The following is a 24,978-nucleotide window of genomic DNA, read 5'->3' as shown; positions in this document are numbered from 1 at the left end:
GTGCAGCGAGAAACGTTATCGTACCCGACCGGGTGCCGGTGTCTCCCCTGTTCCCTCCGACCGCGGTCGGGAGGCTGAGGCAGGAAAAGCCAACACTAGGATCAGCAGTGATTCATGGAGAGACCTTCTTCTGGTCAGCTAACATTACTGCCAAGCAGCTGAAATATAGAGTGATATTGTGGTTTTAGCTGACGTGTGTCGCCTCACTGTTTTGAGCGATGCTCGTTCATGTCTATTTTGAGCGAGACTTTCGTTGACTTAACGGCCACAGGTGTTGCTGTTAACAAGCATTTCTGATTCTTACGTTTTCAGACGTAGTGAAGTATGTTTTAAATTCAGTACATATAAACCAATGAGCTTGTGAACCACAGAAAACCTTTTATGGAGGGCATTGTGGAATATCTACAGCCTTTAAATTAACTGCTTAAAAGAAACAGGTTTATCAGAGGAAATGTTCTGCATCATCTCCTTTTTTCCTGTTTAATCCACCGCGTTACTCTCCCGGTCCTGCAGGGGGCGGTAATGAGCTTATAAACTGGTTCTCCAACCGCCAGTACATGAAGAGAGCAAGACTCTGGACTATACCAACGATGCATAATGTAGAGGGAATACAACCTCAGTCTATAATGACATGAATTACATTATCAATACAAAACACGTGTATTAATTTTGGATTATTCACGAATCACGAAGAAAAATCTAAATTTATCCCATGAGCTCTCCATATTAAATCAATATCGTTTTTAACCCGCCCCCGTCGTTCTGTGAAATGGTTCTTTCCAGTAATGGTAGCTGCAGCATGGTGAAGGAGAAGCAGCGTGGATTAACAACAACAACCACAATTTCTGGATTTAAAACGGTTATTTGGTTTTAACAGCCACCTGTAGTTTGAGATTTGATCATCTTTAAACCCGACAAGTCGAAGAAAACCGGCAGAGATCTCGTTACAAGATGGTAAACTGACTTTTCTAAGCTAAGCTAACAGTTTTAAGCTAACAGCAGCTAACCTCACTGATGTTTAATCATAGAAACACAAAATAACCTCATTCACTAAATGTCCTCTTCTATTGTTCCTTCAGTCTTGTTTTTCTACCATTTGACAAGTGTCTTGTTGATTTGGCTCATGTAAGATGATGATCCAAAGACAAAGTGTTGAGATGTAATATTTATTAATATACTATATAAGTTTATACATTTATTAATATACTATATAAGTCCAATTTTTTTATTATTATTATTATTATAATTTGGGGATACACAGAAGCCTGTACATGAATTATCTTATCTATAAGTTTACTTTATAGATAAGATATAACTTTAAGAAGAAGAGTGCAAATATAAAATAACAATAAGGTGCAAATCCAAAATATATATAAAATATATGCAATGTCAAAAAGAGGTTAGCAGTATGGATCTTAAACATAAGCAGGGCAACAGTAAGGATCCTGCCAGGGTTGCAAATAGATATCAGATCTGAAGTACAGGTAGGTGTAGGTGTGCATTGTTCGATAGAGTTTGAAACCTGCTAATAAACTTCACTGGTTGGTTGTGGAGTTAATAATCAATGTGGTGCATCAACACTATAATTAACAATAATGTAACACACAAAACAAATTCAATTAGTAACCTCTATTCATGTATGGTATTAACACTGAACACTTACTAATCCTATATTGACAATTAAGGCACAAAATACAAAGAATACTTGCATATTAATTGACGCACATAACATCCAATACAGCCAACAAGACAAACGTTATCCCACACATATACACTAAACTGACAACAGTGAACTAGCAGACAAAAACTACAAAACAGCTGATTGGCTCATGACATGCTGTCCAATGAAATTGAGGAAGCTGCTGTGCCTGAACTCCATGTGAACTGCAAGCCTTCTCACCATGCATGGTTAATACAGCGTACTCCATCATGATTATGTCCATGATATTGCACTTTAATGTCTCATTATTGCACATAAAGAATGAGGTTGTATGTAAAATGACTGCCATCTTAGCACAGCATGGACAGGTACAGTCAGAATCCTCACTGATGGATTTCTACATGGGAACAAAAAAGCATTAAGTTTGGTGGAAAGCTGTCGAGTACAACTGCTGAGAAGCTCACTGCATCTGTCAGCTCTCTCTTTGCTCCTAACTTGGGGTAATCAGGGAGATGGAAATAAAGCTGTTGTTGTTCTCCTCACCACCCACATTTACCAAAGACTTTTCTGTTACATCATCACCAGCGATTCCCCCTATTCACTGCTATGTTTGTCTCTTCCAGCCACATCGAAAGAAGAAGTCGTTCATCGAAAAGAAGAAGGCCGTGACCTTTCACCTCGTCCACAGGAGTCAGAGGGACCCGCTGGCAGCAGATGAGAAAGCCCCACAGCACGTCCTCCTGGCCGCCACCAAGGTACACATTAACTGTGTTGTTTTTTAAATAAATGTCATGATACATTTTGGCTTGTGACCCTTTAAAGAAAAGCAATAAAAAACTTTACACCCCTGGTCACAGGTTGCATGTCTGTGAGTTGCGAGCAGTTCAACCTAAGAGTTTAAAGAAGCTTGAAGAGAGTTCAAGCTATCCCCTGTTTTTGCTTTGTCTTCCTTATTCTTTATTTATTTTTCAGCTACTTTAATTTGACCAAACACGACACAAACATTACATGATTTTATGTCTAATGTGATACCTTGACTGTGCTTTTCATGTTTCTCATAGGACACAGAGAAGAGGCGTGATGAGCAGAGGGAGTTTGGCGTTTTCTTCGACGATGACTACAACTACCTGCAGCACCTGAAGGAGGCGTCGGCGACGAATGAGCTGGTGGCAGCCGGCCCCGCGCAACCTGAAAGGCAACGGATTCATCTCCCTGATGAAGATGACGAGGACGAGGACGAGGAGGAGGATGACATGGACAAGGTCATTCCTGTAAATTGACTCAGAGTTACCCTCAGTCTTGAAAATCCTGGAAAAAGTTATGACATTTAAAATCTGGAAAATATTTTTACATCTTAGAAAAGTTATGGCATTTCAGATTAGCATGCCTGGTTTGTCATTTTTGTAAACTTCAGTTACTTCCACTAAAGAGGTTAAGTTTCTGGCTCTTGGTTCAGAGGGTAGAGCAGGTCGTCCACCAATTGGAAGGTCAGTGGTTCGATCCCTGGCTCCTCCGGCCCTTGAGCAAGACAAGAGTTAACCCCAAATTGCTCCCAAAGGCTGTGCCATCGGTGTGTGAATGAGTATTTAGATTAGATCCTGATGGGCAAAGTTGGCACCTTGTATGTCAGCCTCTGCCCTCAGTGTATGAATGTGTGTGAATGGGTGAATGCTGACATGTAGTGTAAAGCGCTTTGAGTGGTAGAACTAGAAAAGTGCTGTATAAGTGCAAGTCCATTTACCATTTAGTTTGTAAGCAGTGTTTCAAATAGGGCTGCCCCCAGTCGATTAGTCAACTCATCGGTTGTTTTGGTCTTAGTCGACTAAGATTTCTTTAGTCGATTTGTTGTTTTTTATGCTTTTTTCATGCTAAATGACTTATTTCAAAGAAACCTATGAGCACATCTCTGGTAAACACACGATTTAAATTATGCTATTGCGTGATTCTTTGTGGAGAAACTCCGTTTTATAGATCTGTCGGTTAAATCTGTCGGCTAAATTAATCGATTAGTTGACAAAATTGTATGAGTTTTAGTCGACTAAGGATTTCTTTGGTTGAGGACAGCCCACATTGAAAAGGGATTTCAGTGAAGTTTGGTGGAAAAGTAGGCAGTGCAGGATCCCAAATAAATTAACCTCAAAATATTGCAATTTACAGGCCACTACGATCAACCTGCCGTCTTCAGTGTTTGCCTCAGAGTTTGAAGAGGAAGTGGGACTTCTGAACAAAGCCGCTCCTATCTCAGGTAAGTTTATCTGCATAAAATAGGAACAACAACAACAACTGATCTTCCAGAAGCAGGGCATTGCAAATGTAATCTTTTAGATTAGGCACCTTAAAAAATGAAATAATTATCGGCCAATGAACTAGGGAACAAACTCATCATTATATATATTGTTTGAATATAATTTGGTTTCTTTGGATTATATTGTTTTACACCAAACTAATTATTGTGTGACTTCACTCTTCAAGATTTAAGAAACAGTTTTAGCTGTTTTAGAAGCTGAAACACACTGATTCAGGGAAGATTTAGATCTAAAAATCTGGTTGTGTTATCAGCATATTTTGGAATTGAAACAGAAAACTGCACCAGCAACAATTTCTCCAACTGAAACAGGTGTAACTTCATTTTAAGAGTCATAAGAGATCAGTTATTTTTAAGGCTAAAATACTGATATTTATTTGGTGTATTTGTAATGACAAAAGCATGTTAAACAGTTTTAAACTTTATCTTCTCTCTAGAATAGTTCTGGATCTCCTTTATGCACATACAAAACTACACCTCAACTGGATTTCATGATAAAACATATGGACATATTTCCAGTTTAATTGTTTTACTTTTACCTCTTGCTGCTGTTTTGTCCCCAACATGTGAAGCAGCTTTAAAGGTCCAGACGTCAGCCTCATTGTTTTGTGTGTTTCTCTTCAGGACCGCGGCTGGACATGGACCCCGACATCGTGGCTGCTCTGGACGAAGACTTCAACTACGATGACCCCGACAACCTCCTGGACGATGACTTCATCATCAAAGCAAACACTGCGAGTGGAGCAGTGAACAGAGAGTAAGAAATTAAATATAAATATGTTTTGATTCCTTAAATTTTGGTGTCATGATATTTTTTTAATTTACCTCTTATACCCCCACGACAACGTAGTCGGGGGTATACTATATAACGCTCCCCGTGTCCGTCCTTCCGTCCATTCACGTGTCACACTTTCGTTTCCGGAGCAGAACTCTGAAACTATTTAACTTAGGAACTTCAAATTTGGTATGATGGTTGACAGTGTGGTCTAGTTGTGCCTTTTGGGGGTTAAAAGTCCAGGGTGCCCAATAGTTCATTAATTCCATTAGTTCCAAAAGGGCTAAACCATTGGCCGTACTTTAGTGGGGGTCAAGCAGTGAGCGGGGGTATGTGAGCCATGCTCACTTTTGCCTTGTTTAAAAAGTGGTGATTCAAGTTGTCTGGCGTCTTTGGTGATTTCCTGTTTGTATGTAACCTGTGACAGAGGTGATGAAGATGATGATGATGAGTGGGAGGACACAGACGAGGAAGGCGACTTTGACTCTGAAGGTGGGTTTTCGGGTGATGAGAACACGGAAGGCTGCGCTCGAGAGTTTCTGTTTATGGACGAGGAGACGAAGAGTCGATTCACAGAGTACTCGATGACGTCGTCCGTGATGAGGAGGAACGAGCAGCTCACCCTGCTGGATGACCGCTTCGAAAAGGTGAACTTTTACTTTCATACACTGAAGAACATTTAAAAAACTTGTACATCATGTGACTACGGTGTGTGGGATAAAGCGTACAGACCAGTGTTTATAGCACCAGTTACTGTTCAGTTGAGTGTTGAAACTAGCAAAGTCAGTGAAAGAGGTAACAACTAATAAAAGTAGTAAAAGTAAGAAAGTTGGTACATGAGCATTTAAATGTATCAACAGTTTCATCTTGTGGATCAGATGGGTCAAAGGAGAACAGCAAAAAATGAATGTGCAAAATGTAGATGGTGTACACGTGATGTCACTCCACCCTGAGTGGCAAACAGACGGCAGGCGTCAGGGATTCACATGGATGAAAACATAACAATGACAAAGAGCTGACGTGCAACTGACTGCACAAACAGATTCACAGTGAATTCAGAATACAAAGCCTCAAGACAAAATACATATCATCACATAACAATTTAGTGAATAAGATAACATTTTAATTAAAGTTTATATTATATTACAAGAACTGACCAGGTCTACGTTTCCGCAAGGTGGCACAAGGTAAAACTTTGTCATTCTAGATCATAAATGTGAGGTATACTCATATTTTATTGTCGAAGCTTCGAAGGCTCATTCATAACGTTGACATTTGAATTCGAAATTAACATTCAAATGCTGCAAGTTTTTTTTGCATGTCTTTTCAGTCTGTTTAAAGCCTTTATTTCTGCACAGTTGCTGATAAAGATCAGACTACACTAATATTATTAGTATTATGCTTTTTGTGGAATTAGACTTCAATGGTGGCAGTGTAGGATTGTGTCTGACTTGTGTGATCCAAACATTTCCATAAACTATAGATCGTTTTTTAAGTCCAAAAGTCAAAATTGATTGAAAAAAGATAAATGTAATAATTTCCGAGATTCACAACCTGTTTTTATCTGACAAAAATATTCAGTGTCAGTCCATATTTGTTGGCGTTTAGCCTTTCAAAAATAACATTTTCACTGCGGTCAAAAAAATGTTTGCTCTCTCGCTTGCCACACACAAAGGGAGGCACACACTGACGAGTTATATTCATTTTGTTTGAGGATTTACATTTTCTTTTAGGGTAACGATGTCATAAAATATGATGACAGACAAAGCTGTTGTTGAGGTTTTTCGAATGAAGCTTTGAATGTAAAAAAATGACATTCGGTACAGCCCTAGGTATCACACCTCCACCCATTCATAGCTGTCGTAGCCAGTTAGTCCGGGCACTCGGGCGTTGGTGTCATATGTAAAAGTGTCTGTGCATAGCCTCCGTATTTAGTCTGGTGATCAAACTCACTTGTGTGTTTCTCTGTTAACATTTCAGTACTTGGTCTTTTGATGTGACATGCAAACTCTGTCTTTCTGTTTTGTTTCAGTTTTACGAACAGTTTGATGACGATGAGATCGGCGCTCTGGACAACGCTGAGCTGGAGGGCTTCATCCAGCCGGACAGCGCTCGCCTGGAGGAAGTTATCAAAGACTACTTCATACAGAAAGAGAAAGAGTGAGTACATATTCTGCCCTCTTGATTCAGTCTTTTTTTTTTGCGAAGTTTTATTAAAATCATCTGTTGGACGATGAATACTGCATCACATTATCGCTGTAAATCACCCAGCTGACTAACGTGTGTGTTGTTTGTGGTTTAGATACCTGAGGCCTGATGACTTGGGTCCTAAAGAACTTCCTGTCCTGAAGGAGGAGGATGAAGATGAGGAGGAGGAGGACGACGAAGAGATGGAAACTGTTGTTATCAAGGCTCAAGAAGAGAAGTGGGACTGTGAAACCATCATCAGTGAGTTTAGTTTCCATTTCATTTCACTTTTGTAGATCAGTTTTCAGAATTTTCACTCATCTGACAATTTCTTCATCAACAGTAAAAAACATGCAGCGAACATCCTCTTTAATGACATTTCTAGACTCATGATGCATTCAGTTATTCAGACATTTTCTTTGGTTTGATGCAGCTAGACGTACGGTTTCCATCTGCTTCCAGTGTTTGTGCTAAGCTAAGCTAAACACATCCTCGAGCTACTAGACAAAGATGAAACTAAAATCAAACTTAACCAAGACTGTTAGTATGGCAGGGAAGGTGATCGGCAAGTCACATAAACAACTTTACAATTAACGGTGCTGTACACAGGAAGGGTAAATATAAAGCTGCAGAAAGCTCACATCCACTACACTCAGAGTTAAAGCTGCTTCCGTCTGGCCATCGATTTAAGGTCCCAAAGGTCTGCCAGAGCATATATAAGACTTCTTTTATTCTCTGTCATACAAGCATTGAACACAACATGACCGCATCAGGGAACACTTGTTATTTTATAAGATGTGCTTTCTTTTATATGTATATATAAAGTATTTGCTGCTACCTGCCCGTTTGCACTATGGTATATTGTAGACTGTATATTTGTATGTTTTTAATGGTGTGTTGTGTCATGTGTATATTATACTGTATGTACCTTTTGCTGTATTTGGAGAAGCCAAAGACAAATTTCCACTGAGTTGGACAGTAAAGTCAATCTAATCTAATCAGAGCCAAAGGTTAGTCTTATCTGTTCCATGTCAGTGCAGTAAAGCTTATATTTGGTCAAAGGTTAACTCCTGCAGCAATGAAGCACCGATTTTAAAATGTCAAAGTGGTTGTGTAATGTGTGTAAGTGGCCATAAATGCTTTTCAGTAGAGTGAAATATAATGTTTGTGTCTTGATTTCTCAAGTTTTATACATTTTAAAATATTGTGATTTCTATTTGGTGAGAAACTAGACATGAAGTCTCACTTCTGATAGTTCAACAAATGCTTTCTTATTCAAATTTAAACAATAAATAAAAGTCATGAAATTGGTTTTAATTTGTATTTTAATTGACATTAAAACATAATTTTAATGTAAGCGAAGAAAAAAACTCATCTTCCAGATGCTGAAATGACTTAACTACAGTAGTGTAATGTATTTTATAGTGAGAAGACGTCATAATTTAGTTGTATTGTATCTTATTTTGACTGCATGTTTCTTGTTTTCTCCAGGCACATATTCCAACATATATAACAGACCCAAAATCATTCAAGAACCACCAAAGGTAAGAAAAGACTTCCTTTTGTATTCTTTATACCCGTTATTAGATGTGAAGTTATGAAATAAATGCAGTGGAGTAAAAATAACAATATTTCCCTCTGAGATGTAGTGGAGTAGAAGTATAAAGTATCATAAAATGGAAATACTCAAGTCAAGTATCTCAAAATTGTACTTACATTTACTTAGAGTAAATGTACCGAGTTACTTTCCAACACTGTTGCCAAGTATGTTTTCACACACAAGGAATTTGCGTTGGTGTTGTGGTGCATAAGGGTCAAAATAAACAAAGTAAGAGAAAAGGAAAAGAAGTACTGTAAAAGTTGAGTCATAAATATAAATTAAAAATATGTAAAATATATATATATTCTAAAATGAATAGCTGTAAGGTGTTTAACCTGAAGAGGATGGCATGTGCAAAAAATATTGACTAAAAACGTGCAAATGTTCACAGTATAAAGAAAAAGATTTGCAAAAATGTGCATTAATGTAACACATCACATTGGATGTGGAGGCTTTACATTGATGTATTGTTTAGGTGGTGCCGGGCCTCGTTGATGAGGCAGGCTGCAGTCTCAGCACATTGACTTAAAATAAGACTTGAATCAAACCCTTTTATTCCCTCAGATGAAGCCGATCCGTGTGTCCCATAAGACCGGTATCCCTCTGGATGTCCTTCCTGCCAAAGGCCTGACCGCCAAGCAGGTGGAGCGCATGACGATGATCAACGACTCGGACCTGCCTCGCGCCTCAACCCAGATCCGCAACAAAGAGGAGAGCAACGAGGAGAGGAAGGCCAGGAAACAGGCCATCAAGGAAGAACGCAAGGTGAGGAAGACCGCTCACTCCACAGCATTGATCAGTTTGTCAGCAGGTGTTTCTCATGTGTCTCAAATGTGGGTTAATCTGCCCCTGAACATGGTCCCCACTCCCCAACAAATGCACTATTTCCTCCTGTTTGTTTGATTAAAAACTACAGTGAACAGCTGTTTTTAAAAACGAGACTATTTATTTCTGAGGTTAAACATTTCCGTCTTCAGGAGGAACTAATGGGATTGGAGCTGAGAGCCACAGACAGGAAGTCAAAAAGTGCTGCAGGGATGACGTATTTTTGTAGGCCAGCCAGGAAGTTAGCATTGTCCTGGTTCCCTCGAATTTTTACATTAGATTTTGGATTACTGTAAAGGTTGACTAGTCATGATGACGTTTAGTAGACTCATTTAGCCACTTGTTAGCAGCCACCTTTTTTTAAGAAAAAAAGGGAAGTGCTAAAATGTTAACTCATTTCCGGGTTTTGTCCAGGATTCATTCAAGAGACGGACTAACATGTTGTTGGTTTGAGTCTTTTCATGGGATTTGTCAACAATAAGACAATATAGAATACCAGCCGTCTTATCAAAAAACAATCAGCTCAATCAGATGTTTTATATCAGTGATTTGGCACCAAAGACATTCTTGTGTTTACTCTGCAAACAACCTGGATTCAAATATTTACCCAAAGAAGGGCGTAATCAGTAGTGCAATTAATCTTTTTGGTCACCTTTCGTGATAAGAAAAGGTGTAGACATGAAAAACAAACAGATTAAGCCATGAAAACATTTGTACAGAACAATGTGTTAAACTCTACTTCTGTGTTCTGAATAGGAGCGGAGAGTGGAGAAGAAAGCCAACAAGACGGCGTTCAAGGAAGAAAAAGTGCGACAGGAGAAGCAGATGTTGAACCTGAGAACGAACGTTCAAGGCATGAAGCTTTAGTAGAAAACTGCCCGCACAGACTTTTTTTTAGCCGTTGGTGGCGTCACAGTGGACACGCTGCTTTCACGTCAGTGGAGCTGACAGACGAGCCCAAACAAGAGGACTGACGGGACGCTGACTGAGAGGCTTGAGTCTCCTCAAATCACCATGAGACCAAGTTCATTTAAGTCAACTTTAACTATAAGGAGCAAAATGTAACTTTATCCCCAGTTACCCAGCTCAGGTCGTCATGTTATAGCAGGTTAAAATCAGGAATACTGAAGGCCGGGTGTTGAGTAGGAGGAGTATTGAAAACTTGGTAATCTTGTTTACTCATCCTCTGATCAGATACTGTCGGATGTTTTGGGAAATAAGCTTTCTTGCAAAGAGTTAGAGGAGAAGATCGATACCACTCATGTCTGTACATTAGCAGCCTAAAGCTAACTTAACTTAGCACAAAGACGGGAAACAGGAGAGGGAGGATACAGTTATCCTGGCTCCTCTAAAACTCACCAACATAGCTCAACAGTGAGGATTTAGAAGTGAAAATCCCATTCGTATTCTGAATCGCAGATTTGATTATTAGCCATAATATCGTAACCATCCAAGGTAGACATACCATGAGCTAAGTGAAACGATGGTATATGCTCCTGTCGAAGCCACAGATCTGTATGATATCAACCTTGTTTTATTCACGATAAATACCCATTCACGGTACTACACTACCCACAATCCTAAGTGTAACAGCGACGTCTCAGATTGGTGGAGATTGCGGTTGTCATGGAAATGTGTACTGCATCTGCAAACGGATAGTGAGGGTACATGCTCGTACGTGCTGCTTCATGGTCTGCTCCTGGATTTCACACCGGGCCAACATGGTGGCTCGTTTGGAAACTTTCTCTTATATCACGAAAATAGTTCACCGAAATGTGTTTCTGAAAACATTTGAGGCGAGAAATAAGCCGTGCAGTTGCTTAATCTTCATTTTAAATCTACAACAGAGAGTTTAAACGTTTTTCTGGAGTTTCCAGAGGCGACGAGTTTTCACTCTTAAAATAATTATGTCCACAGTCTTGTACCTTTGTTCCGTTTTCCAATGTTTTTTTTGCAGTGAATCAAATGTTTTATGGTCACGATTCCTCTTCTAGCTGGTTGGCTTGGTTCCATGCTTAAAAACGCTTTATATAAGGATACGTCAATGATGTGAATGAATGGATCACTGTTGAGCTCTGTTGTTGCATTATATCTTATTTGTTTAATCGGTACAAAAGCAGAAGTGTAAAAATAACATGATACGGGCGTTGCGGACTATTTCCTGGCTCTGAAAGAAACAAGAAACAGTCCGGCACATACTCCCTGTAAAATGACGAATGTTGTTTTTGTACAGCTTAAACAATCAATATATAACATGTTAATAATAACTGAGCTTTAGAGGTGCTGGTAGGCAGGTTTTGTTACAGAACCAGACTAATTGTCTCCAGTCTTTGTGCTAAAATTAGTTGGCTGTTGTTGATATAGCTTCATATTTAAAGGAGTGGTATCAGTCTTCTCATCGAAACTCTCAGAAAGCAAATTTCCCAAAACGACAAACTGTTCCTTTAACATTCAAGCTACTTTTGTTAAATGAAAAAAAAAAAAAGATTTTGTAGGAAAACATTTCTATTCTTCATAAAAGGTATATATCCAGCCAGCCCTTCAAACACGTCTTTATATTAACAAAAGAAAATATCAATATTGTTTAAGTCTCTTTATTAAAAACACTTTATGCAATATTTTTGTGAGGTTTCATGTTGATCTCCTCAAACTGCACTTTTCCCCACAGGTGAGCTGATAATCATCTGTCACACTAATATTTATTTAAAGATCAGGCCGACATCAGATCAGATTAGAAAATCCTTGGCAAAGCTACATGTTTGTGGCATTCTCGCCTCTCACGCAAACAAGCATCATGGGAATCGTAGAAACGTTTCTGTTAGATACAAAAATATTAAATAAATTCACATCTCATTAAAAGAACATTCCTAGTGTATATGCGTACTGCGCAGTTAAAATATATGGCTTTGGTGTTAAAACTTAAAACAAATGATTGTAAAATCAGTATTTAAAGCAACTGTATTGAAGTTTTACACAACAAGAGGTCAAATTAACCCCAACATTAAAAACCCCAGAGTGATGTAAACAAACTTAATCCTCTCGATTCAAACAAAAGAAAAACACTCCCACGTGTACCCAAAAGAGCCAGTTTAGCAGGTCGCCGGTTGCCCAACGTCAGGAGGTAAATACACTGAATGATAACTGCAACAGTGTGGTGGCATTGTTAAGGTGTGGCACTATTAGTAAGGCTGAAAGGTATTTATAACATTTGCCAAGAGTGGAAAGTCCAGATTGTATGAGGTGCTCAGTTTACCATTTAAAACGAACGACCAGTAAGAGTGTTTCAAAAACATTTTCTTATTTACCACTAGTGGTATTTAACGTTTAATGTAATTCTGTTTAAAAGATTTTACATCTTTTGGCATAAATAACTTTCCAGGTTTGCTCTGGACAATCCACAGACCTTTGCCATGAATGGTTTTCATTAGAACTACTTTCTACTGGAGAAATAGTCCCTGTGAAAACTGGTGTGTTTTGTGGATTATTATTCGTGGAACATTATTTCTAGAAAGGAGATGTTCGCACATCCAACTATCTCAGATGCAGGTGCATTGGAAATGATCACTTGAGTCTTGAGAAAAGATCCCGCATATTGCTCTTGCTCAGCATCACAATTTATTGATCATATCAACGTTTCAGCCACCAGAAGACTCTTGGCAAAGGTCCAGAGAGACCAAAAAGTTAGTATGATTAATAAATTGTGATGCAGAGCAAGTGACTCAAATGGAACATTATTTCTAAAAAGAGATTCAATCCACCCTCATTTTATTGGGATGGTGGCAGAAAGCTTAAGACAATATCTCCAAAACCTGAACAAATAAACCCCAAACTAACGACATGATTATTAAATACCACTTGATGCAAATGAGAAAATGCTTTGTGTCATTTGGATGAACTCAAAAGAAAAAAAAGAACATGAAGCACCTTCCCTTCATGACCAACAGCTACACATAGAAACACCAGTTTCAGCTGATACTAAAAAAGACAACAAAAAGTGCTTATACAACTTTTGATATGTTCTTCTTTTGGAGCTTGTTTTCCTTCAGATAAAAATCTCCCGGTTGGGTTTTGAAGTAGCTGCCCTGCATCTGATAAAATGCCACAGGAGGAGCCGAGACTGGCTGAGATTAAGAGATGCTCAACCAGATAGAAGGTGACTGGAAGATCACCGCTTTGTTTCCCAGGTACAAACGAGTCAAACAGCAGCGTTAACTACTGTATGTCCTTATAAAATATATTAAAAAAAGGGTATAAATGTGGCTGAGGCTTCATTGTTTACTGAAGTCTTTTTTAATCCTTTGTGTTGCAGCTCTGGTTTTGTAGAAAAGGATCAGGCTTCTTCCCCTTCGATTCTCCTTCAGATTGCCTCCAAAACCAGCTACAAAGCAAACCAACGATGTCCTTAAACGTGTAGATCAGTGCAGTCAGAAAGAAGAAGGTCTGAGCGTCTCAGAGGTCTCTTGAGCAAAAGGCACCGCCTCCCTGAGTGCACTTGTTTAGGCTTTATAGTGCATAGTCAGCCCTGAGGTCATCATTAAACGGACTTTAATCCCAAATCAAGTCCTCTTCTCGTGTGTTTTACCTATCGATGTAACCCGTCACCATGTCTCCATCACCCATGTCCATCTGCAGAGCGTGCGGGCGGTCGTAGGGCGACACCTCCTCCTCCTCCAAAACAATCAAAACGATCTCCGTCTTCACCGAGTCGTCTGCAGAGTCGTCTGCAGAGTCGTCATCTCTCAAGTATCCCTCTTGAAGTCCTTCCTCCGCGCACGACATGTCAGGAGGCTGGGAACCGAAGCCGGCAACGACGTCCTGGAGGTCGTTGTCCTCCTCGGAGCTGACCGAAGGGTTCTTGCAGGGCTTGTTGACACTCACATTTACAGCGCTGATGTCAGTGGGGGACACGGGAACATACTTCAAGCCCCTGTGGTTTGGCAGCAGTGGGTCTATGATCTATGTGACAAGAAGATGGGAACAGACAAAGGGTTTAAAACAACTATAGAAACATAATTACCGATGATTTTTCTTTTTCTTTTTTTACCAATTTGACACCTTACCAGAGGCTTGGGTTGACTGGGTATGTCCATTGTCCAGGCCTTCACCTTACAGATGATGATTATAATCACACCGATTACGATGGCGAGGACGAGCAGACCTATAGCCAGCGTTATAATGTAGACATCTGCAATCAAAAGAAATATTTAATTTAGTTTCAGTGATAGGACATTTTTCTGATTTAGCAAACCGCGCTTTTATTTTAAAGGATAGGTTTGCAGCTTTTCAAGTCAGGTGATGATATGTACGATGGTTTTTGTTTGCTGTAATCATTCCTCTTGGACGTTAAGAGATATATCCAATATAAGAGATGAGGCACAACATCCACAATCAAAACACACTCCAAAGTAAGTTTATCTGAACTCAATGTGAGGTTATATGCATTAGATCCATAGATTGTATATAAGAAGTGGACATAGACACCGTAACGTCACCCATTTTTGTGGACTACGGTTTTGAAGCCTCAAGTTCGGCATTTTGGTCGTCGTCATCTTGTTTTTTTTTGGAACCAGAAGTGACACGAGAGGGTGGAACTAAGTACAGCCGAATGCTGAATAAAACATTTTATGTGACAAAAATGTTACAATAAACTTTCATGAACTGAAAACACACTGTGAAAGGGATAAAGTTGTAAGACGAAAACACGAACAACTCCCAGACCGGATAACGCCGTGGTAGCGACCTGTCAATCACAAGATAGTCACACCCTGAAGCATCCCCTGCTTTATGATCTATTTGACTCTAAATGTCTAGTATTAATCCAGCTTTTGTGGGTAGAAATGGAGCAAATATGATTAAAAAGTTATTTTTATAAAACGGTCACTATATCCTGACAGTAGTTGCAAGAGTCAGGTAATCTGAAAAAAATGGCAGCGCTGATCAAATATGAATCAATATTCTGTTACTATAATGTCTATTTCTTGTCTCTGTCTTCAAAAACATCTTGTAGTGTACTGTTTAGCTGTAAAATGAGAAAGTTTGTGATTCGGCAGCCATGTTGAGATCAGTTGAGGAAATACCAAGCACCGCCCACCAGCCAGAGCACAGCCAATAGGAACGCTCTCTCTCTGAAATGACCTGTGATTGGTCAAAGTGTCCCGTCACAGGCTTTTTTTTAGATTTTTTAAAGCCTGAAAACAGAGCCATGAGGAGGTGCAGAAGTCTCAGAACACTTGAATTAATAAACTGAAAGGTTATTATGGCATTTTTGCACAATGGTGTGAAAAAACCTGCCTACTGCAGGTATAAGTAAGGTTTTGAATGCAGGACTTTTACTTGTAGTGGAGTATTTTCACAGTGTGGTATTAGTATTTTCACTAAAGTAAAGGATCTGAATACTTCTTCCACCACTTCCTGTTGATAGTTGTGTCCATGCTACCAGAAACAAAGATGTACAGACACATCTTTGATGCAGTAAATCTTTGAAGACATCTTCTCAGTTTAAACTTACCAGTATATTTACCAGTATATTTACTGGCACAGATGCGGCCCGTCTCTCTAAACTGCACTTGGCCAACACCATTCCCAGCAAACAACAATCCTTTCAGTCTCACGCATTTCTCCTTATTGTCAGGTAATACGATATCAGATTTGCAGTTTTCCTGTTGCGCTGAGCAAGACCTTTCAAAATCTCCCTGAAAGTCACAGAACATATATAATTAATATCAACATTGCTTTTTATCTTATTTGCATATTATTACAATAATGAATAAAGCATTTTAACAGTACTGTCTTGAGGTGGAGAAAGAAATCAAATCCCTCATTATTAAACTAACAAGTTTTAGTATTAAACTAAAACTGGTTCCATCAACCCCAGCTGGAAGTGTGATGTTCTTTAAATGCACCCATCCTGCAAAATACAAATTCAAAATCTTTAAACTTGATTGTACTTACAGCACCTGAGACGGTGAATTGAAAGCTGGCAGTATCCGGTTTGACAGCCTGCTTCAGTTCTCTGTAGAAGAAGAGGGGATTCATGAAACTCACTGTGACCCCCGAATCCTTCTCATTCACATCCACATCCACAGGAGGGAAATCCAGTTCACCTGTGAAGAGAAAATCAAGTTTTATCTCCATTTATAACACAGACATCTTCTTCTAACTTGAACCATACTCTAGTGGGTTACGTCTGATTTACAGGGAAATAAGTACATATTACTTACATTTTATGTGAGCCGGCTTTAAATAGTTAAAGGTGAAAGTTTTAGATGTCACTGGTTCAGACTGGTTGCCTCCCTCTATGGCTGTTAGGGTGACAAAATGGAAGCCTGTGTAGCGGTCTTCAGAAGCCCAGATGAAGTGGCTCAGATCGTACCGATGCTCTGTGGTTTCGTTCACATATTCCCTTAAATATGAGCAACAATACAGCAGATTAATCATTCATTTTATTAAATCAGATCAGCAGCCAAGAGCAGCATTCAGATTAGGGCTGGGCAAGAAAATCAAATATCACAATATCTTTGATCAAAATACCTCGATATCGATATTGCAACAATATTATAGGGTTGACTATTGGTGCTTTTACAAAATAGTTATACAATGAGATTTTTGATAAATATATCCAGTCTGCTCTGATTGGCTGGTGAGAAAAATATGGTGCACCTTTACAAAGGTAGTTCTCAAGCTGTGGGCGATATATTCTAATGAGCCTGGATGTGACATAAGAAGGGGAACCAATTCTGAATAGCTTGTTGAATCACATGTTTTATGATCTAGACAGTCCACAAAGCATTAACTGGGTTGTCTTATTTCACAGTTTGTGGGATGGTAGACACTCCAGATACCCAAATGTATCAGAACGAGCACTGAAAAAGTGAGTTTTCCATAAAATGCCCCCTTTAAAGTTAATTCAATTTCAAATTTTCAACAGCTCAAAACCACATCATAGAAAACCCAACATCACAATCCCTGAAAGACACCAGACAGAAAGATAATAAAGTAAAATAAGTTATGAGTGGCTAATGTTAAAAGATAAAACTAAACAATAAACTAAAGTAAATCAAAAATAACAGTATTAACATAACATGTTAAGTAAATTTGTCAGATGTCAATCGCACCACTGTTAGATGTCCACTCATAGTCCTTAAAATATGAATGTTTAAAAGGGGACATATCATGAAAAACTGGCAACAAGACATTCAGATTTGGCTCCCCCTCTTATGTCACATGCTGGCATATTAGAATATATCACCCACATCTTGAGATCTACCTTTGCAAAGGTGCACCATATTTTTCTCACCAGCCAATCAGAGCAGACTGGGCTTTTTCAGGAGGGGGTCTTAAAGAGACGTGCTAAAACGGAGCATTTCAGACAGATGGTGAATATAGGTATATTCAGACAGACAGTATGAGGAAAAATAATGTGTATTTTGAATATTAAAGTATGTAAGCATGTTCTACTAGAAACATAAAATACAAGTATGAACCTGGAAATGAACACGATATGTCCCCTTTAAATAGTGTCCCTGTAAAAGTGTCCATCACAACATCCATCACACCAATTGACGCATTTTCAGCACTAAATAGGTTCACGTATTTATTAACAGTTTTATTCTAATTTTAAATCATATCAGATAAACCTCTGATGAAAAATAAAGTACTTTGTACAAGTTATCAATAATATTAACCACTATGTTTCTCTATTGGAGACTTACTGAGCATGTGTACTTTAGTCTGGCACCAAACATTAACACAACATTTCTGCTGCTGCTAATTACATTTAACTTTATTAATCAAACTAATTCAAGCATTACCAAAGTTGTATATTTTTGATTCAAGTTTAGAAGAGTTGAGTCTCACCCAGCAGATCCTCCGATGTGTACCCTGAAGCTGGTCTGTGGTTGGGGTTTGCTGTAATCCCAGCTGACTGTGACGTTGAGATTTGAGCAGCTCAGGGTCACGTTTGCTGGAGGCAGAACTGCAAATTTGAAAAGAGGAAAGATTAGCTGGTTAGCTGGAAAATGCCTCATCACAAAACAAAGGATCTGAATACTTCCTCCACCACTTCCTGTTGATAGCTCTGCCCATATTAGGAAAATATGCTTGATTTATTTTTTGTGTGACCGCTGTTCTGTTTAATCCTTGTAAACCAGAATCATCAAACAAAGACGTACAGACACATTTTGATGCAGTAAGTCTCATACAGGAAATAAAGAAAATAGTGATGAAGGCAAATTTGTATTCAATCAGTATTTCAGTTATTTTCAGTAAGTTTTGGCCCAGTCACAATGTCCACACTCACACACTCACAGACTTTGAGGAGCGTTCCCACAAAGTCTGTGAGGGTTTAGGGCTGTCCCACTGTCATATTGTGAAGTCACGAGGGCTCTCTTGCAGACATTTTATGCCCTTTATGAACACTTTCTGTTAGTCTGCATTTCTGCAGAATTGCCTGAGGGAATTACCCACAATTCATAACGTTGTGACGTTGAACACAGGGTTACTATGGTTACCAAGGGAAGGAGGATAAAGGATAAACAAGGATTACGGCACATGGGTGTTCAGCCAGGCCTATTTCAATTTACAAAGAAACATTAAGGATTTAAGATGAAACATGAAATCAGAGTGATACAAGCATTAAACTATATTACACACCTTGTATATTCATCAACCATTTCTTTTAATTTTGCTTAATGAAGTTTGACGAAAACAAGTAAATTGTTTTTTGACAGTTACTTCTAGTCTCGTAGGGTAAGAGCCTGGAAGACGTTCAAATAGACAGTAAAAAAACGTAAAATAAAAACCCACATTGACATCGTCAAGGTAAAATGTGATATGTCGCCACAAAGTGTTGTCCCTTGCAGCCTTTCACACTCATCCATTTACCAGGTTGACATCAGTCAAGTCCCTGAGGGTTCAGGGCTTGAGGCCTCAGGAGGGACATTGGGATTGGGCCTTAGTTACCTTCACCCACGCTGAACAAGGAAGATGACTGCATCTTCATTCCAGCAAATCAAAGCACATCTGTGCAGTTGCGACACTCATATGCAGTTACAATGCTTACGCTGCTATGACTATGCAAGAATAATAAAAACATATTTCACCATATTAGCCAGGGAGTGCTGTAGTAGGCCTACATACTTCCCGCTCTACACTAACACACCTTCAGCCTTTTGTCCTGCATAGAACAGCACTGTTTTGACAGGTAGCTTGCAACAACAAGGAAGCAGAAGTACAACAACAGGTAAATGAATCATCAGTCTGGCTGCTCTTCAGCATTCCACCGGAGTTTTTCAGCTACTGCCTCGCCTGTTTTTAATCCCCCGAGGAGGCAGACATCGCTGGGAGTCAAAGATGGGTATGATAGAAAACAAAAGCTGTTTGTTTTTTTAAATGTTCCATATGTAGGGAACCTCAAAGAGCTCTTCAAGATGAGCCAGGAGAAAAGGGATATCTTTATTTAGTCGTGCATATTGGTTTAAAATGAACATTCAGCCTCACAGTGTCTTCATCAGGTCAGAAATAGTGAAAGCATATTGATTACACCCGGTGTTCTTCAAAGGCAATATGCCAGAAGTCAATATCACTCCATCACATAATGAAATAAACCACAATATGCTCGGAATTTTTTATTCGGTTTTGCAAGCTCCATAATACTGGCAGTAAAAAAAACAATATCGGACTGGTATCGTGATTTGACCTGCAGCTGATAGTATGTAGATACATGACATGGTCGAAAGTATGTGGACACTTGAACATTACACCCGTGTGAGACAGTTAAACATGTCATCCCAAAACTATCTGCTGCTGTAAAAACCTTCACTATTCCTGTTTCAGTCTTGACTTCAGGTGTGTTTGTATACACACTAACTGTAATAGTTTCTTCTTTCTTGCGCAGACTTCAATGAGAAGTGGTGGAAAGTAACTAAGTATATTTACTCAAGTATCCTGTACTTAAGTACAAGTTTGAGGTACTTGTACTTTACTTGAATATTTCCATTTTATGCAACTTTATACTTCTACTTCACTATAGGGCTGCACAATTAATCACAATTTTGTCAAAAATCGCATTATGGCCTTCCTGTTTTCTGAAAGGGAAAGAGGAAAATATTGTACTTTTCACTGCATTTGTTTAATACCTTTAGTTACTCTGCAGATTCAGATTAATAATAAAAAATATAATCAACAAATAAATTGTGATGTATTATTATAGGTTAAGATAAGACTTTTACAACATTAAAGTGATGAACACATTAATGCATCAATAATTATAATCTAGTAATATAACATATATTATTCTGCATAATGAGTATGTGTACTTTGTTTAATATATTTTGAGAAGCAGGACTTTTACTTGTAACAGAGTAAAGTATTCACACTGTAGTATTACTACTAGTATTAGCACTTTTTCTACCTCTGTAAATGGCACTATCTGTTTAAATAAAGGATTAAATAAAAAAAAAAAAACTAATAACATTTTGACTATTTCTAAATTTCTCCCATTCAGCCACAAGAACATTAGTGAGGTCCAACACTGATGTTAGGTGATAATGCTGCATTCATTTCTTATGGGATGTATACTGATGTATGGTGGAGATGCATGTTTACGAGTTTCACGTTGAAAACAGCTGTGTGATTGCAGGTTAAAGCAAAAACACAAACTGTTGACACAAAGTTGGAAAAAACACTACGGGCTGTCATTGTCTGCTGTAACATTAAAATTCCCCTTCAATGGAACCGAGGAGCCGAGCCCCTATACCTAAAGTGCACAACAATATGTGTAAAATGTCCACATACTTTTTGCACCACTGGATTCCAAAGATATTTAATTAAAGGTGAGCCATCTGCTTTCCCTGAAATGTATCATGTGATCAGCCATTTGTCACATGTTCTTATCTGCAATATATCACTGATCAGTTTGATCTGATATAAAACAGGTAAATCAAGACATCACCCCTTTTTTTCACAACAGTCTGCAAACACACCGACATATTTCACGACCTTTGCTTCACGATCAGGCTGATTTACGACGTCACGGTCGTTCAGGGGAAAGTTAAGAAACTCCTGAAATGATTTGGAAAGTTTCAGGAATGTGTCATTCAGCAGCGTTAAGGAGAAGCAGTTAGTTGTGTTCCTGAGAAAAATAACAACAAAGCACTCGATGGGGAAATGTGACCCGAGGTGGTGACTTTCAGCATGAACAGAAAGTGTTTCCATATTAAGACTTTCTCAACATGAGGTCACGTCTATACAGAAGTCTGAGCATCCAGAAAGAGGCAGGAACATCCAGAAACACTCATTTTAAAACCATGAACTTAAGAGGAAATAACTGTTTAACTCCTCTCTTAGGATGTTCAATAAAAAGCATCCCATGATTTCAGCACCAGCCCTCTCAGGATACAGATACTGCTGGTTGGTTATTAAGCTGATTATATTATAGCCATAAACAACCACAGCCTGGACCTTGGACATCTATAACTCACCATTTATATGCATCACAGCGTCACTCAAATTCCCCTAAAAGTCGAAACAAAAACACTTTTTTCCACAAGGCACATAATTATTTTCATTATTGACTATTTAACCAATTGTTATCTCATGAATCAATTAAACCATGTAGTTCATATCAGCTAGAAATTGTCATAAATGATGACGAATGTCCATCACAAGTTCCAAGAGTCCAAAGTATTCAGTTTATGACATAAAAACAGACAAAAGCAGCTAACTCACATTTCAGAAGCTGGAACCAGCAAATGTTTTGCAGTTTTTAAACCTACTTCATAATTAATTATAAAAAACGTGATTAAATAACTAATAACCTCCATCAAAGGGTGTCTGTTTCTAACGATGAAGAGTTCTTTTGGACATTTTATCTACTCTCTGATGAACTAATGCACTCAGGCTATTTAGATAACGTAACAATATCCTGGTACATGCATCTCACAAATGTTCTAAACATTTTCAATTAAAATACATTTGGAAGAATTTGCATAAGGTAAAATAACTGCTACTGAACTTCTGTGTGTTTGTAAATGTTTACACTGTATAATTTATTATTGTGCACACATCATTGAGCTGTGGTGGAAAGTGACTAAGTAGATTTACTCATGGTGCTTGTATTATTTCCATTTTATGCTACTTTATAGGCCTACTTCTACTTCTACTACATTTCAGAGGGAAATATTGTTATTTTTACTACACTATGTTTCTGATCACTTGGAGAAATTCACAAGTTACCCAGCAGTATATAAAGTCCTTAAAATTAGCTCCACCTTTACCAGCTGCAACATTAAAGTGGTGAACACATTAATACATCAATAGTTATTCTGAAATGGGCCATTCTACACAATGAGTACTTTTACTTTTTATACTTTAAGTATGTTTTGACACTAATACTTTTGAAAGATTTTCATTTAAATAAGTGTCTGTTAAGTCATTACCTGTAGCAAAATGAGGTTACACAATGGTGATTGCAGTATTGTGATTTTTATATATTTGCAGTAGTATGAAATGGGTGTCTGTGGTGACATACCCTGAAAATTACTGTTTTAAACAAACACAAAACTGAACTACGCACACAGTTCTGAAAACTTGAAGCTCATGTTAATATAAATACAGTTTTTCTATCATTTTCTATGCTCATGTATCTACAAAAAGACTCCAGACTGCTAAACTCTGAGCACTATTCCATTGTTTTCACTCAAACAGAAATTGTAAATTCTTATTTCTACACTGTGGTATTACTACTTTTAATAAAATCTGAATACTTCACCTCTGTCAATGATACTGCGAGTTTAAATAAAGGATTCAATTAAATATTTTAAAATTCCTTAATGTTTTAGCAGCGACAATCTTAACACGAGACCTGAAAATAATCAACGTTTTGACTCTTTATAACTAATAATGTATGCACATGTTTATCTTTTATTTCAATTTTTACTTCATTTACTTTCTGTATGATTTTAGTGTAACAGAAAAAACTTTAACAATGACAAGTGTCCATCACAAGTTACCAGAGTCCCAAAGTCATGTAAGCAGGGTCTAAAATTAAGTTTTTTCCTCGCGTGCCACTGTGGCAGGTCACTGAACATTTCTACTAGCCACACAATTGTTTTGTCTGCCACTTCTGAAATCTGTGTAGAAGAATCGTAAACACCAGGACTGTGTATTGGCAAGAATCTGGCGATAAGATATGTATCACGATACAGGGGTTACGATTCAATATTTTGCGATACTGTACGTAAGGCGATATATTGCAATTTTTTAAAATCTAATTTTAGGAAAACTGTCATAGTATAAATAACACTGCTATATGCATAACATTTGAGTATAAAAAAGGTTAACTTTTTTTATGCAATCAGATTAGTAGAATCTGCATTTGCATATCTTTGCAAATAAAGTAAAGTATTTCCTGAGTTAATCTTTGCATGTAAACTATTAATTAGAATTCAATACAGGGTTTTTGAGAATTAATACAGTATCACAAAACACAATATTGCAATACTCAATATTTCCGTCCACCCCTAGTGAACACTGAGTCAGTGTTAACAGACAGTAGAAATATGGATCATGTAACCTTAATCCCTGACTATTTTTAATTTAAGATTTGCTTTTTAAAACTAATATTTCTTTCTTTCAAAGGTCTTTTTATTAATTGTCAATAATCAATAGAACAGTCACTATACAAGGAAAGTTAATTATTGTTTTTCTGAACAACACTCACCCGTCACACAACACATCAGTCAATCATACCTGACAACAACATACACACAAACAGCCACAGCTGGTCACAAAGGACCTAACTGATTCTCAATCATGGATACATACAATTCAAATTTTAGAGAATACAACACAGGGAGAGTATCCACAAATAAGTCATGAAATAAGAAGAAGAAGAAGAAGAAGAAGAAGAGAAAAAAATGATAAAAAACATTTAAAATATATATAAATAACTATATAAAACTAATATTTCTGAACTAATATACTGAAAGTTTTACCTGCCACAGCCAACATTTACCCTGTTATTTGGCAGGTGACAGGTGCTAAATTCATTCCCTGCATATGTCAGTCTCTTAAGTCATGTAATGTTGACTTAGCAACAGTGAAACATCCGGGTATGAATGTGAATATTACTACATAGTCTTCATTCATTTCAAACTTTACTTTTTTTTTTTTAACAGTATTCTAGTTTAACAGAAACATGTATAGAGCCCAGGCACAAAACCAATATAATAATGATCATTTTAAGATGACAGATGTAGTACAAACACCAATATGTAGTGTATTTTATTTAGTAGCTACTTACCAATCCCAGTAGAGACTCCAGTGATCAGCAGGAGGACCGTGAACACACCATTACCGTTCAGCAGCATCTCCAGGCCTTCAGTCCAACGAACAACCGGTAAACTCACCGAGAGGCCAAAATACAATGAATAGAAACCTAACGAGCCTTCAGCAACTTGTGGAGTTTGTCCTCAGGGAAGTTCCTGATTAATTCTTTATTTCCACAGAAAACCGTCTGACTCACATTAAATCCCAAATTACTCACTACATCCTCCACCACAGACAGCGCGTGTTCCTGCATGTGTGTGATAATGAAATACTGACCTGAGGCAGTTCACCAACACACC

General features: G+C 38.0%; 2 protein-coding genes and 1 long non-coding RNA gene across 5 annotated transcripts; 1 reads left to right on the top strand and 2 right to left on the bottom strand.

The window, feature by feature from the left end:
• Nucleotides 1-594: 594 nt before the first annotated feature.
• On the top strand, nucleotides 595-11,968 carry ltv1 (LTV1 ribosome biogenesis factor). 2 transcript variants are annotated; one of them, XM_037764543.1, is made up of 11 exons: nucleotides 595-954; nucleotides 2,284-2,415; nucleotides 2,722-2,922; nucleotides 3,818-3,905; nucleotides 4,590-4,722; nucleotides 5,168-5,387; nucleotides 6,773-6,900; nucleotides 7,043-7,188; nucleotides 8,419-8,471; nucleotides 9,092-9,292; nucleotides 10,109-11,968. In XM_037764543.1, exons 1-11 carry the CDS (start codon nucleotides 952-954, stop codon nucleotides 10,217-10,219), a joined length of 1,416 nt encoding a protein of 471 aa, XP_037620471.1. In that variant the 5' UTR covers nucleotides 595-951; the 3' UTR covers nucleotides 10,220-11,968. The 2 variants fall into 2 exon arrangements, with proteins under 2 accessions (XP_037620471.1, XP_037620470.1); XM_037764542.1 differs by having other exon boundaries at nucleotides 2,722-2,931.
• Nucleotides 2,778-4,637, bottom strand: LOC119485184. Its single transcript, XR_005206217.1, has 2 exons — nucleotides 4,505-4,637; nucleotides 2,778-2,968 (listed from the first exon to the last, which is right to left on the bottom strand). It is a non-coding gene; the product is annotated as an uncharacterized LOC119485184 (long non-coding RNA).
• Nucleotides 11,931-24,978, bottom strand: ifngr1 (interferon gamma receptor 1). Of its 2 annotated transcripts, XM_037764545.1 has the most exons (8): nucleotides 24,876-24,978; nucleotides 24,654-24,766; nucleotides 18,209-18,326; nucleotides 16,573-16,754; nucleotides 16,304-16,455; nucleotides 15,861-16,044; nucleotides 14,413-14,537; nucleotides 11,931-14,308 (listed from the first exon to the last, which is right to left on the bottom strand). In XM_037764545.1, exons 2-8 carry the CDS (start codon nucleotides 24,718-24,720, stop codon nucleotides 13,931-13,933), a joined length of 1,206 nt encoding a protein of 401 aa, XP_037620473.1. In that variant the 5' UTR covers nucleotides 24,721-24,766; nucleotides 24,876-24,978; the 3' UTR covers nucleotides 11,931-13,930. The 2 variants fall into 2 exon arrangements, with proteins under 2 accessions (XP_037620473.1, XP_037620472.1); XM_037764544.1 differs by having other exon boundaries at nucleotides 24,654-24,945.

This window comes from Sebastes umbrosus, chromosome 3, assembly GCF_015220745.1.
Source record: "Sebastes umbrosus isolate fSebUmb1 chromosome 3, fSebUmb1.pri, whole genome shotgun sequence".
NCBI lineage: Eukaryota > Metazoa > Chordata > Actinopteri > Perciformes > Sebastidae > Sebastes > Sebastes umbrosus.
The sequence above is the reverse complement of the archived record's forward strand: the minus strand, read 5'-3'. Positions and strand labels throughout refer to the sequence as shown.

Bases quoted from the DNA above. Each gene is read 5' to 3' on its own strand.
- ltv1 (XM_037764542.1), top strand. The intron at 2,932-3,817 runs GTAAATTGACTC...TGCAATTTACAG, and splicing joins ACATGGACAAGGTCATTCCT to GCCACTACGATCAACCTGCC. The intron at 9,293-10,108 runs GTGAGGAAGACC...TGTTCTGAATAG, and splicing joins CCATCAAGGAAGAACGCAAG to GAGCGGAGAGTGGAGAAGAA.
- ifngr1 (XM_037764545.1), bottom strand. From the start codon at position 24,720: ATGCTGCTGAACGGTAATGGTGTGTTCACGGTCCTCCTGCTGATCACT. The intron at 16,045-16,303 runs GTAAGTACAATC...TGTGACTTTCAG, and splicing joins AATTCACCGTCTCAGGTGCT to GGAGATTTTGAAAGGTCTTG. The intron at 14,538-15,860 runs GTAAGTTTAAAC...TTTTGATTGCAG, and splicing joins ATATACTGGTAAATATACTG to ATGTCTACATTATAACGCTG.